We start from the raw sequence: 15,670 nt of genomic DNA, 5'->3' as shown, positions 1-15,670 counted from the left end.
GAAATTGTATGAAAGAAATCTAAATATATATTTTTTATTAATATCCAAGTACGAGAAATATAATGTTCCCAATCTAAACTCTATTAAACCTTTCAAAGCTATGATTGAAATTTCAAATAAAACATGGAAAGCTTTTGGCATGATTTTGGTTTTCAATGTCGTTTTTCTTGGTACCTTGCTAAAGAAGAAACAAATTCCAAGTCTCGTAGAAAGGGGTAACGGAATCTGGCAACCGGCTATTGTCTGTCAATCTCAGATTTTTCAGCCTTACAACTTTACTTTTTGCTTATTCATATTTATTTGAGGCCCAACTTCATCTCCCACTTTTGTGTATTCCCTCCAAACTACACTTTCGCTTTGCTTGCAGTAATTAATTCTCAACACTATTAACGATCGCCAAAGTCATGCTCTAAATTTCATAAAATCTTTAGCTCAATCCGTTGCTGCATCTTTTTCAGAACACTTTTCGATCCGTGAGGGTTTGAATCACAGAAGAGTCGATCAGAGAGAAAAGGACGGAAAATGATGAATATGCTGGGGTTTCGGACGCCAGGGCGTCCGGGTAAGCAGAAAGAAGACGAGGCTGTTTTTGCAAGCCCTATAACCCCTTCGACGCCTTCGTCTCCTGCAACTATGGGGCCAGCGAGGCCGCTGAAGCTTGTCTACTGCGATGAAAAGGGAAAATTTAGAATGGATCCTGAGGCAGTGGCCACTCTGCAGCTTGTCAAAGGACCTATTGGCGTCGTCTCTGTATGTGGCCGTGCTCGTCAAGGCAAGAGCTATATTTTAAACCAGGTATTTTCTAAATTCTTGGCGCCTTTTTTATTTATTATTTATATTTTAAATTTAAATTTAAATTGATAACGATGCGCTGTGAGGTCAGGGCTTGCAAATTTGTACTACATATCAATCTACGCCGTGTGCTGGAATCGAAATAGCCCTTGATTTATTGCTTCGCTGCTAAGTTATTTTTATTAAACTCAGATTTTTTGTCTTACACAGTAAGGTCGGCTTTTTTCATTTTTTATTTTTCTCGTTCCAGTGTTATTTCTTCCTGTAACTTCACTCTGGAAGCGCACTTTGTTTCGTTTTATTGTTTTTGGCGCACTCTGCGTATTGAATTGGAGTTACAACTCGAATTTTGCATCTGTTCACGTCTTTTGAGATTTGGAAAGCCCTCATACGTTAACCACTCTAGCTCATCCAACGAGTCGCCGTGCCATTTGTTATAGATTATGCTAATTTTTTTCACATATATCTTAAAACGAGGGTTCATGTACAATAACACGTAATTACTAATGATAGAGCATTTGCAATGTAAAGAGGGTTTCCTTCGTTTTAGGAGGAATTCGTGAAGTTTTGAAATATTTTTTGAGAACCTGTAGATGGAGATTTGGTTAGATAAAATTGATACAGCTGTGTCATTTTCTAAGAGAGACTTGAATCTTAGGAGACTTTGCAGTGTTTTAGAGTGCCAGAGGGTGAGACTCTGTCATTGTTAAATCTTTTACAATAATTTTGTTTGTAGGCCCTAAGGTGAAAAGAAAAGTTGAATTCTTAGTGTTTAGTTGAAAGAAAAATGAGGTCTTAGAGTTGATTTGAAAATAAAATTATCTTATAGCACATAGGGATTAAAAGTATAGTTATGGAAAAGAATAAACAGTGGCTGCAATGAGCTTGTCTAGTGTGACATTTGAAACCATGCATCTGAGATGCAAAGTGTCTGAATATTAGTAGATATTTCTGCAGAGTCCATCGTCTTTGATGATAACCATTAGATTAGTCTCTGTAAATGGATAACATTGTATAAAGCTCCAAATACTTTTTTTGCTAAGTTACTGGTTCGGGTTTGGGTATGCTGGTGCATAATTTTTTTTTTATGTTGGGTACAGCTCGTGTACATCTTTACATAAACAAAACAAAATCATAAATATGTACAAATTTAAGCTTAAAAACAAGGACGAATTTCAGATAGAGACAAATTGTTCATAAATAAACAAATCAACCATAAAAGGTTTATAAAATTGTATTTGCGTTTCATTTTGATCTCAGGTGGGAAGGATTGAGGTAAAGTCAGGTGAACTGCAAACACATAAAATATAAAACTAATGATATGAATCTATTAGACACTTGCAGGCACTGAAAAGTAAAGCATGTGTGCTTTTAAAAAACAAGGAGCCGGTAATTATTGCCTTGCACAGAAAAATGCAGCAGGTAATATTTCAAGACTTAAAAAGGACAAGTCGTGTAAAAAATCTTAAAATAAAAAAAAACAAAAAGAAAAAAAAATGGTGGAGAAGCATAAAATCTTAAAACAGCAACATCACTAACAATAATAGCAGCAGAACCAAATCACCATCATTTTTATGTACACATTCATCAACCATCATTGGATAGAGCAGTTAGGAGGGAAGAAGTATCAGGAAATGATTGTCATACAGCCACACTTTTTTTGGCTTTCTAACTGTAATGGTGCTGCTTGTACAAGTCACCTGGTGTAATGGGCACCCTGGAAATGCCCATGAATAATTACACTTAATCTGCTTGTAGCTGGAAATGCGCCCAAGCTGCCTGTTAATGAGTTGATAGCAATGAATTCTAAAGGCCAAACCCCAAGGGAATGACATCTAGAATGTCAGAAGAGAGGATAGATGTCCTCTAATGCCAAGAACAGATCTATAATTCACACATCCAAGTTCTTATCAAACGCCATTCACAATAATCTGACGCTGAACAATGAAGCTCCCACCTCTATTTATATTTTTTCTTCACCCTTCTAGAAGGAAACAAAATATTAATTAATTGCATTTACTAGAAGCTTCCCCCTTCCAATAATTAATGCACTCTCTAGAAACTCCTCCCTTGCAATACAATAATTAATTGTGCTTCTAGAAAATTAAATTAATTAAATATAAAGTCACTTTTTAATTTTAATTTATTTAATGACTTTATAGGAAGTTAATTTAATCAATTTCTTATTTCTCCACTTAGCCTTTGGACAACGTAAAGGCTAAGAACTCCACTGAATTGCTAAAAAGATGGGGACATTACTCCTGGCTTAACAGGGAAATGACATTTGTAGCTGGGAGGTGTGGCAGCATTTTTATTTGTTCTTTTGGTGAAATCAGATGAAAGAAAGAACAAAAAGTGAAAAAAAAATGCTAAATGGGGGTATTTTGCAGAGGCTTTGCCTTTTGCATGGGAGTTGGACCTTGGCTATGTAATGGACATACCTGGGCAAATATGGGGATGAAAGTCTGTGCATTGCACACTCACACAGAGTGGATGAGACTGCAAATTTGGAATGGGAAGAAATCATGCCTGGATCTAAGGGTTTTCTTGATTGAACTGGTAACATAGCTTTTCTAGAAACATGTTACTGTAATCTTTTTGAGTCTATAATCCTGCAACTTATTCTGTATATGTGGGGAGCTTAAGGGCTGCATGGTGAGATATTGGAATTGTTTGTCTTCACTTGTTTGTCTTTGGTTGTAGGATTTAGGTGAAATTAAAATGAGTACAGGTTTAAAATTAACTATATTCATATACATCTGCTGCAACATGTTCATCCACTGTAAAATTTGAACCTGACCAGTTAAGATGCACTGGTCCAAACCTTCAGAAAAAAGTTCTCAAGCATCGGCAGCCTCAGCTTATTGCCTTCAAATATGATTTTAAATTAAAACACATGTTTTCTGTGTCTAGAAGGTCAATTGGGATTTTCTATAAGATTAAACGATTAGATACTTGTGTTCTTTTGTTGCCGTGCATTCATTTCTACTTGCAGGGTTTATTTGAAAACAGAATTACCTGAAACCTTAGTTACAGATTCGTGTGCGGATCCAGATGCAGATGTGAGAATTGGGTATGTGAATTTATTATGGGCGAACTTATTTTGGGGGATGTGGATGCCTTCAGATGTGTATATATATATTTTTGATATATCTATCTATCTATCTATGCAAAGAAATGAAGTAAATATACAAAATTAAAATATTTAATAGTATGCTTCGCTAATACATATATTAAAATTGAAATTAAAAAATTCTATGAAATTATAAACCATATCATATACATCTGTGTTCATTTTTTCAATGCAAATCATCAAATCATCACAATTACAAAATCAAAATATAGTTCATGACTTAACATTCATCTGTTCAAATCAGGATCATATGGATTCACAAAAATTCCTCATCATCACCAACTCCTTCAATTGCTGCAAGTTCAAGATCATTTGAACCGAGAACGACCACTTGTGCTAGATGCACCATGTATCATGATGTTATCAGTGTCATTACTTGTGATTGTAGTAAGATCTTGAATCTTTGCATGCAAGTTTGCACTCTCAGGTTCTACATCCCAAAATTTGGCTGCCCCTTCCTTGTAGCATTCCTCCTCATGTGACAAAAGATGCAAGTTGGTGTGAATGTAAATTAAGTCTTTAGCTTTTTTAGAGCCAAACCAATTCTGTTTTACTAAGCAGATAAAGGAGTATGTACTCCAATTCTTTTCGACAGCAGAACCCGCAACATGGACAATGTTCACATTTATAAAGGTAAAGTAAAACATAACAATGAAAAACAATTTAAAATAATAGTAGAGTACAACTAGTAAACAAAAAAATTTAAAACTAACTTGTGAGAGGATTTTGATTGTGAGAGGTTGTAGATGCTTAATTGGTCGACCATAGATGTACCACCATGTGATAGCTCCCATGTCACATTGTTCCTTTTGTAACATACCATTTTTTGTAGGCTGGAATTTAGAGATCATAATCTAAGAATAACAGATTTCATAATAGAATGACATAAAGTGGTTATATGCCTTCAAAGAAAACTATTAACGAATTTCATTTCACAAGAGAAAACAACTTATTTCAAATTCACATGAAAGAAACTAATTTAGCTCCCATAGCTAACTTCTACAATTACACTTTTGGTAGAAACTTAATAATAAACCATATATACTTACATGCATCTCAAAAGTAACATGTAATGCAAGTACGGGCAAAGATTAGGAATCATACATGTCAAAATAATTTTCAACGTGTTGTGCAAGCCTCGACATTTGGTGAAGAGGAGAAGCATTCTTAGGCTTAGCCTCCCAATCGCAAACTTTAACATATCCCCACACAATCTCATAAGAGAAAGACCCTCCCTACCCTAGGGTTAGGCTTGGGGCACCATAGTCCTGCGACCTGAGCATTCCGATGTGAGTGTCGGCTAAGCAACAGACAAGGTTGTGGAATTCCTCCATGAACCTCCCCTTTGTCAACTAGCACCCTGACCTCTAGTGATCAATTGCGATAAACATGCTTTTAATCTACCTTGGCCAAGGATTTAGATGGGCAAATGAATAGCTCGATCACCATCGCTTGACTTGACAACTGAATATACTCTGGACAACCATGAATTGACTTGGTCTAAGTAATTTTAAGTGTTCATATACTTTCGTTACTGACATTCAATTTGTTTTTCTAGGCATACCTCTCCTCTTCACCCATTTATGCTTGACTTTGTTAGTCTTGGGTGCATCCTGGGAGATTTTTGTGGTATACATGCATTCAGTTTATTAGTCACAATTTATTTACACCAATTTGATTCTTATCTCAATTGGTATATGGATAATACCATTGTATAAGTCAAACACATGCCTCATGAAATATAAATGAACCATCTCTATGTATAACGTACATGAGTATGCATTCTATATTGCTTAACAATTACAATGGAGTCATACCGAGCCTAATCGTACAAGTCTGTACTAACAACCGATATGCATGGATAAAAGAAACTATAATAAGATGGAAACGATTCTTATTTTTTTCAGGATCAATATACTCTTGAGCCTTGGTTATGACTGGCACGCTTATCCATGATCGTGGATGTACATTATCATAGCATTCATTCATTTTTGAAGTGGAAATCATCTTAAAACATTTCGAAAAAGACATAACGTATATAAATATGAAAGGAAACTTGAGTAATGATTTCATGACCTGAGAATGATGGTTAAGATCAGATGTCGTGGTCTGGCAACACAACTTCAACATGTGGATGAGCTTCTTGTACTACTGACAATGGCATGACTGATACTGCATTTATGGTTTCGTGATATGAAACAAGAATGATATTGAGTCTCCGAAAGGAGTTGTAAAATGGAAGATTTCTTGCTCCCTAACTTAGAGAAATTACATGCGAAGAGAATGGATTCATTGGGCGCTTTTCCTAAGTCGTAGGAAGTGTAATAATACCTCCCGCACACTCCATTGATTACAAGGAAGGAGTGATGAGCAACGCCAACAATCAGTTACAAGAAACTCTTCAAATCATTTAAAATTTAAAAAAGAATAAGGCCGATATAAAGGTGGCATTTGTTGAACGACATGGAGCAAAAATAAAGACTTAAATTATATTTCTCAAGGTTATATATATATATATGTATGTATGTATGTATGTATGTGTATGTACAGTTATATATTGGCATCATGCTATTTGATATTACCTATAATTGTATGCACACATATACATAGACATATACATATACATATACATACACACACACACACACATTTATGCGTGTGTAATTTTGAGAGCACATGTAATTCTTTTTATCAATATATTGATCGTGTATACACGCATATACATATATATACATGTAGGTGCAAATTATAGATGTTGGCAAAAATAACATGGTGTGAATATATATATATACAGAGAGAGAGAGAGAGAGAGAGAGAGAGAGAGAGAGAGTTACATTTGATGACCACTCCACGGTCTCAAAATAAAATGAAGGTAATAGTTTTTCTTATGTAATTAAATGTATAATGTTTCTCTTATTTTAAGAACCGACCGGGTAGCTCATGACTGTTGAAGGTATATTTTGTTGCCTAGCTGTTAAATCCTTCATCAAGATAGTTAGAACCCATACTTGATGGTCTAATGGTGGACCTAATTGGTGCCCCATTCCTTAAATCCCGTTTAGCAATGCTTCCCCCCTTTGTTTGCTCCTACATCCAAAATAATATTTCCACAATAATAACATGTTAGTTTGTTTTAAATCAAAATATCAAAAAAACAACAATAACTGATAGGTGTCACGATGACTAACCACCACTAACATTTATCTTAAAATATAAGCATTCATTTTCAGTTGAAATAACAATGAACAACTAGTAGGTCATTTTTACATGAATCAAAACGATTAACCATAACTTCCATTTCACAAGATCATGACATCCGAGTTTTAACTAACCATTACAACGACTATAAGATTATTTTAAAAAATCAAATTTTGGGATGTAACACCTTTATTGCAATAGGAACATGTCTTGCTCTTTGATGGAACTCTAAATTTTGGAAAATTTGGAGTCCTAAAAACCGTGGCAAGGGGCTAGTTTTCAGATCTTACGCACTACTTATGTTCAAACAATATACTTCAAGTAAAAACAAGTCATGATAAGAAGATTTTAGAAAAAGAAGCTTGATTCATATTGGCATCTCATTCAGTTTCCATTGCCAATCGTGTGATAATGTCTTCATCATCAAAAGTAGGACAATTCAGTAATATCAATGGAGGTGGTGAAATGGAAGACATGTCTGATTGTACTCAGAAGTTTATATCTGCACTTTAGTTGTCGTATTGACCTATTGGAGTTTCCTACTACAACATCAATGCAAATGGAATGTTGAGAAAGACTTAACAGTTTTGGGAAATAGAAATTTTATCTAAGGAAATTCATGTTGCCAAATTTAGGAGAAACCTGTCACAAGTATAAAGCTATGTTACACACTAAAGATGATTTTGGTACAATATGCTATGTGCAAAAAGCTCACTTTCAGTCCTATAAATATGCACATCTGTACAAGCTATTGTAGCATGGTGATGACAGAACCTTATGTTTGTTGAATGTTTCCTAATAAGAACGATGATAACCATTAAGATGAGTATTAATATATCTGGAGGAATTGACCAGTAGCAAACTCAGGAATATGCATACCATGAAGATGTGCCAGATTTAAAATAGCATAGCACTTGCAGAGTGCCCAGGAACCATAAATTTGGAAAGAGCTACAGATTTTAAATGGCACCAAGTTGAACTCCTACAATAAGTATCGGTAATGAATGACTTATTTACCAAAGTCACGCTCATAACGCATATGTTAAAGGGTCCATCATCTCAAATTTCTTCTACCTACATACAACGCACTTGAGACATTGCTGAAACTTCAGACTTGACGAGATTTCATCGAAGAGGAGCATTGTTTATGCAATCTGATTTTCGCCCGAGCCAAATGAAACACCTAGAAAGTTTCATGTCATAATATATCAGATGTGAGACCAAAAGGCGTCTCCATGATACTAAGCAAATACTCCAAAAATCATGCCTAACATCAACAACGAACCGACAGAGGGAAACCTTCCGTGTTTGTGTGTGCCATTAAATTAAGATTGGAAGCCGCAGATGATGTTTCCAAAAGAATATAGAAAGCCACGAAGTCAACAGCTACTGGGATGCGCAATGGAAATAGCGGCAGGAAGGAAGATTCAGGGTCCTGATCAAAAGTCATCTTTTCATTTGCGATGAAACCAGGGATGCCGTCAGGAGTTTCTATGCCTTGTCGAATGTCAAAAGTGATGCCTGGCACAAACATAGTGGAGTTTGTGTAGTTGGAAGACGATTTCACCCAACACTCAATATTTTCAAGCCGACCATGTAAGGATAATTGCGAATCTCACCTGACGGGATTGGAAGTTCTCCAAACACAGTGGAAGCCTTGATTTTATCCGTTCGATCATTTTGTTGGCACAAGTAGGATGTGCGTATAACTATCGCCGACAGATGAGATGCTTATGTTGAAATGTACAGTGCGTGCTTTTAAGAGCTTTGCGATGGATTCAAACCAATTCGCCTTATTCGATAATGGCCAGACATGAATAAAAATGCACGTTTGATGACCTTGGAGGAATTGGGAATAAAGTCAAATACTTGAATTAGTTTGCCATTGAATGGGTGTGATTAATAAAAAGAAGAAAGGTAAAAATTAAACGAAGTAATAACATAACGTCAAGAAATGTCTAAATAACACAAATTGTTAAAGACAATAAATGGCGATAAGGAGAAACTAATTAATCTAAGGAGATGTAGATTTCCGTAATAGAAGTTGTTTTGGCCAAAAGACTTATCTTTTAGATAGATTAAAGTATGTATAAATATTCTAAGAACTCTTTTTGGAAAGACAAGATTCACATTTTGACAATTACATTCATATTGAGAAGAGGCATTTTATATTTATATTTTATTTTAAGGAGGAATAAGGGTTCAATATGATTTCATAATGAAATTCCATTATTTTATTATTATAAAATTATTTTATTTTAATAATAAAATAAAAATGTTCTTTGTTTATCATTAAGGGCATGGAGATTTAAACTATAGGCGAATCGTCCTTCGTAATTATATTTTAGAATTCTATATATGATTTTGATATCAGATAAGTGGACATGGTCAATTAGCATTTTAGATGTGGTCATCATAGGTGTTGTGAAATATTAAGTTGTTTCTGTACCTCTGTCCAGTTTGTCTCCTTCTTAGCGGAGTTAAAATTCAATTTGGACTAATTTAAGATTGCATTATAATTAGTCTGTCACATCTGGATTATTAAAATTGTTGGCAGTATAAGTGCATTAAACATTATGAAGTTGTACATAAAAGTTCACCGAAGTTGACTCTATTGCTCAGATGAGCAAAGGCACTAGTCTTTTTATTGAAATCAGAAAATCTACATATTCCTTCTACAAGCATCAATTCCATTATTTACAAAATTTATACAAAACATCAAATTATCAAATATTCAGCATCCAATTTCAGTTTCATTGAGTTCGAGGACCTTGCCAGTTGAAGAACTCACAAAGTTTAAATTCGCTATATAAAACCCTTGAATTGGATAGTCAGTGTTCAAGGTGAAGGTCTACCTGCCTGGGTGTTGCAGAGCTCGAAGTGCAGGGGAATCTAGGCGATTTTCGTTCGTTGGCCAAAATTTGATTGAGAGATCCTACTGGAGAGGTGGCAGGCTCTTGGATTTCCAATTTGCGTTTTTGGGAACCAACACTCTCGAAGCAAATAAGCCAAATTCCGTCCTAATTTCTTTGTAAATGTCATCATCTAGGAAGAGTCTTTCAAAAGCCTTGTAGCACCCACTAGCAACTTCTTCATTCACATTTGTTATAGCAAGTACTTCATTGCTATAATACCTTGGAGATAAGGCATATGCAAGGAGGTGCAATGGGGTAGTCATCTTTTCTTAACGATGATGAATGATTGTTTCTAGTTGATTGTATAAGAGTTCACATTGTGTGTGATTATTCTCATGTGTTTGTATAGAAAGTTTTACTTTCTCTACCATTGTATCCATGCCATTATAGACATCCCCTAAATAAGGTTGGTATGTATCAACAAAGTGGAGCAATAGTAATGATAGGGTTTGTGAAATCTAATACAAATTGCATGCGAACCCACCAACTTGCAAGAATGGGTGTTTTGAGGATAGATAGGGCTCTCACTTAGTCATCAACCATATTACGTCCATAATAGATGGATGATTGTAGATCACTCTCTCCCAGAAGATGGCCTATGGAACTAGAGCTAGGGGAGGGCCATGCCCTATCCATATATGGGGGCCTAGTCTATAGTCCAGGTTCCATGGGTAATTGCATTGTTTTCTTTGAGGATGGAGGTTGATAAAACCTTTTTTTTAATCTTATAACTAAAATATCAACAACTTCTTGATCTTTTACAAATAAAGCTATTTGTGCATTAGAACAAACCCTCCTTATATGTGCCTTTGAACATTGCAAATCCTTTACTAGTAGGGCCCATAAAATGAAGTTTGACTTGGGGATTTGAGCTATTGAATGCATTGCCTTTGTTACTTTGACAATAATTACACTTTCAAAGATAAGAGCCACCACCTGCAACATGTGGTACTCTTGTGGTATGTCTCCATAAATGAGATCCTACATCAATATTGAAATTACTGACTCCTTGCCCCCTATTAAACTTTGACTACTGGTGGTGACCATTCTTGCGCAATACAATCTAATTTTTTGCTATAATAAGACATAAAATAAGTTTAAATTAGAAAAAAAACTTTGAACATCAAGCATACAAGCACAAAAAAAGGATACAAAACTACTAAAATAGATGGCTAAACTTGTTTCTTTAAAAAAAAAAAAAGAAATCAACTTGAAAATCATCAAAATCTCAAAACAATTCATTAAAGGACTCAACAATGGGATCAAATGCTTACCTAAGATGCTCAAAACTCCTTTGTGGAAGCTATCTCTTGCTCTACAAACGATCATCTTCGAAAATAATCACCTTGACTTCAAAATGCCAAAATGGAGACCAATGAGAAGAGAGACTTGCTGCAAACAAAATGTCACAAACAATGGTTGAATGGCCTCTTTTAGGGCCATTTTAGGGTTTAGGAGCAAAAAAGAGAATTCAAAAATGATATTTGCACATGTCTAACTCCAGTTCTAAGTGGCAAAGCATGACTTTTTGGGCATTTTTTTGTTGTTTGAGTGTGCAGAGGCTTTTGGAAGTGTTTGGATCCTTGTAGGTGCCATTTGGATGTGACTTTCATTCATTTGGAAGCCCATGGTTGCCTCCGAGAGGCATCCACGTGCTTCCGAAGGCTTGGAGGCCAAGGCATCCGCACGCTTTTGGATGGTTGAAGGCTGCATTTGGATGACACTCACATGGCTTCCACCTTTAGATTGACATCCAAAAGCTTGCGTCAATTACTGAGCCTGAAACCTATTTTACAAGGATTGTGTTTGTGTTTAAATTCGAGTTTGGCATGTGAAAAATTGGGAGAAAGTTCATTAGCGAATACATATAGGGAAAAATGGTCATTTAATTAAAATAAAATAAATTTGCAAATTTTTATGTCTTAAAACATATCATCAAATTATAATTGATGTTTTGAAATTTAAATAAATTGAGACCTTAGAATTCAAAAATACGAAAACTAAAATAAAATAAGAATGCTAAAATGTAAATAACTTAAAAATAAAATTGTAAATAATTTTAAAATTAAAACCCAATCTTAAGGCAAATATATCACAAATTGACAATTTTTTTGATTGGTCATATTACTTTTGATTGGAGCGTAGAACCAGTGGGGTCACATTTGGGTGACACCATCCCTGATGTGATTATATTTCATTGTTTTTTTATTCTTAAGACATTAACGCCTCTCATATTTGACTCATGTTGTTGTATCATTCAATCCTAATGATTCTCCTTCTTTGCTCTAGATTCTCTTTATAACTCCGAATTCAACCCGTGACCAATGGTAGTGACACACCCACCTTATATCTCCCCTACATGTAGACCACCTTTGTCAATGAACCACCTTATCTCTCTGATCGTCGATGACGCTATGCCTCTTGATGCCGAGTGGTGCCTATCTATACCATTTGACCCTACCCACGATAGTCAAACCTCCTTATACCTCCCCTACTGTCAACCTTATGTCTCTTGCCTACGACAACCACAAATCTCTAATTTCTCCGTACTTTGTGTGCATGCCTTATCCCTACAATTAGTCCAACCCTTTGTTACTGGGTTCACACCCTATAGCTTGGATTCACGTCCGTGTTCATTGTGGGTCCGGGTAGGGTCTAGATTTCAGATTGTGGGTTCATCTGGGTCCCTGTTGGTATGAATATGGGCGAGCCCACGACGAAGCAAGGAGAACTTGCAGCAGTAGGGTCCAAAAAATGAAATAAAAAATTTAGAACAATTTTTTTTAATATTTAATTTTATGTAACCCTAAAAGGAGCCTAATAAAACAAATTTCACTCATCTAATCTCTCATTTTAGTGTGCCCATTTTGCAAGTTTTAAGATAAGGCTGTAGAGATTGTTTGTTCCGATGATGAGGATCTAGATATCGTTGTAGTTGGGGATGAAGCCATTGATCCTTCATTGTTTGATGAAGCATTTGACCCTCGAAGGGCATTTGATACTATGATCATTGATAAACTATTAAAACACTTGCCATTTATCATTATGTTTCAAATTTTATTATTTGATGAACTACTCTGTTCTGAAATTTCATTTTGCAATTTAGTAATTCAATGTATGATTTTCTTTACAATCATGAACATAGATTAATGACCAGGTATTTAATGTTTATTTTTGACATTTGGCATTGATCAATGATAAAACAACATATATTCGTACTATGAAATGACTAAGTTTTGCAATTATGCACATTTCTCTTTTTTTTTTGCGTGTACACACACACACCTACAAACCCAAATGGAAATTTTTTTTGCCCGAACCCATGAATCCAAACTTGAACCTGAATCCGTCCTTGAACCCAAATTGATAACTTAGGTGCAGCCTCTATATCACCTTATGTCTCCCTTTGGTCAAACCTGCTGCATCAGCTCTATTTTCGAATTCCTGGTATAACAGGCAGCGAACTTTGTGATGTAACCTAGACTGGTCCAAATTTCAGTGTTAAAAATTGAATAGTCATTGATGCAACTTGTGATTTATAGAGAGAATTCAAGGTACGTGCTCTTTTGAAATTTGAACCAGGTGTTATGCTAAGTGAAGGAAGCTCTTGACCACAAAAGCCTTCTGTGTGTGTGTGTGGTGTGCTCTACAGAGAATCTTGTGGTGGAAGATCTTTTCCCTTAAGTTGGCTTCTAAATAGCATGCCTATGCCTTTCATGATTCAAATAAAAAATGCTTTAAAGTAAAAGTCTTTAAAGTTTAAAGATACTAATACCAGATTGATACCATTATTTGAATTTCTATATGTTATCAACTGTTTTTACATATGCTCCTATAACCAAATAAATCTTTTTGCTTTCCATATAATTTAATGTGCAACGTTGGGCCACTGATATTCCAAACTTGCTCTAGGTATGCAATATAATTTTTTTGTTTTGTAAACAGATTATCTAACACACCTTTGCCATGGAATCTTGTATGCAGTTGCTAGGTAGGAGCAGTGGCTTTCAGGTTGCCTCTACACATCGCCCATGTACAAAAGGTCTTTGGATGTGGAGCGCTCCATTGCAGCGGACTGCTCTAGATGGAACTGAATACAATCTTGTACTTTTGGATAGTGAAGGCATTGATGCATATGATCAAACTGTAAGCACAAATCGCACAATGTTGATTTCAAACACAGTAATAAAATTAATGTTTGAATTTTGAAACTAAAATTTGTTGATGTGTTGATAGTTCTTTAAGGTTATATAAGTGGGAAGTTCGTGTGAGTTTTTGTGATTATGGATATGCACATTGTTGTGAATGTACTATGCATTAGTTTCATAGAAATAATATTATGTAATGCAATGTTCAGATTATAAAGGGGCTATGACATGTTATGCTTAGTTTAGATTAATAGGGGTTTACATCATAGACTCATAGCGTAATTAGGGTTTCCATCCACTTGAATGTTAAATATTAGGGAAAGCCTTAAACTATGTATCTATTTGTCTTTTTTCTATCAATATAAGATATGTTGCTGTAATTAAGATCACTTGTATGCTTTCAGGTAGATTTGTGGTTCTAAAACCAGCTTGAGTGTGTACGCGTTGTTTTTACTTGCCTTTTGAATTCTGTTTAGTTCATATTTATATGTATATTGGAATGTTGCAACAGGCAGCACGTATCAGCTTTTACTTTCTTACAAATTATGTGAAGAGAAGGTTATCCAACCAATTGTTACAACATGCATTTATGTTGCTTTGCACATAGTTTTGTTACATTTAGCACATTTGGTTTGTTGCAAAAATTAATTGTGTACATGCTCAAAGAATATTCTCACGATATTTACATGACATGTGCACATGTTTGTACATGTATGATTTGTTGAAGTTGATGAAAGATCAACCCCACAACTCCCAAGAATCACCTACATGCAAACACCTGTCATAAAAAGAGAGAAGCAAAAGCTATGGAGGCTGGAATTCCTAAATCCATAGGTGAGACATTCTTGATGAGCAAAAAGAGAAATTGCTATAATCAAAAGTAAATGAATGTTACAAAGAGATCAATTCTTATAAAAGGGGATCAAAACTCTAACAGGAATCTAACCTAGATTGCATGATAATAATTAATAAAAAAATTAATTATTATATGCTCAAAGTTTAGCTTAAGTAAATTAGAGATAATAAGTGACTTAATAATTAAATCAATGTGATTTAATTAATAAGAAAAAACTTTATTACTCTAACACCCCCCCTTAAGATAAACTTGGGAGTAGCTAAAAACCTAGAAACTACTACTGAAAGTAAATTTGAGTCTCGACAACAATGCCTAATGAGGTACCCAAGCACAACCAAATCTCTAAAAAAAGGAGAAATGGAGAAAACCACATGGGAAAAATCCTATTGCAAAGGGAGATGAAAATAATATTGAAAAGAACTAGTGAAGGACTGAAGAAGCTTCCAAATTAGGGAATGCACTAGAAGATAGGAACAAGAGATGATGATGAAGAACACCACTGAAGCATGAAGTTGCAAACACTACCAAACTGTTGATATGAAGAACCTCCACTGTATAGAACATGACCAGGTAGAGAACACTCAGTCTAAAGAGCTGGTCAATCAAAGATGGAAGGTATCTTCATGGC

General features: G+C 35.1%; 1 protein-coding gene across 1 annotated transcript in view; it reads left to right on the top strand.

The window, feature by feature from the left end:
* The first annotated feature begins 328 nt into the window (after positions 1–328).
* LOC149565673 (Guanylate-binding family protein) overlaps positions 329–15,670 on the top strand; it is a 43,817-nt gene continuing 28,475 nt past the window's right edge. The window contains exons 1-2 of the mRNA XM_089819164.1: positions 329–795; positions 14,023–14,184. Coding sequence (XP_089675290.1) covers positions 523–795; positions 14,023–14,184 — 435 coding nt within the window. The 5' untranslated portion in view covers positions 329–522. The remainder of the gene's footprint in view (positions 796–14,022; positions 14,185–15,670) is intronic.

This window comes from Cupressus sempervirens, chromosome 3, assembly GCF_028749045.1.
Source record: "Cupressus sempervirens isolate cs-2001-9-10 chromosome 3, ASM2874904v1, whole genome shotgun sequence".
Taxonomy (NCBI): domain Eukaryota; kingdom Viridiplantae; phylum Streptophyta; class Pinopsida; order Cupressales; family Cupressaceae; genus Cupressus; species Cupressus sempervirens.
The sequence above is the reverse complement of the archived record's forward strand: the minus strand, read 5'-3'. Positions and strand labels throughout refer to the sequence as shown.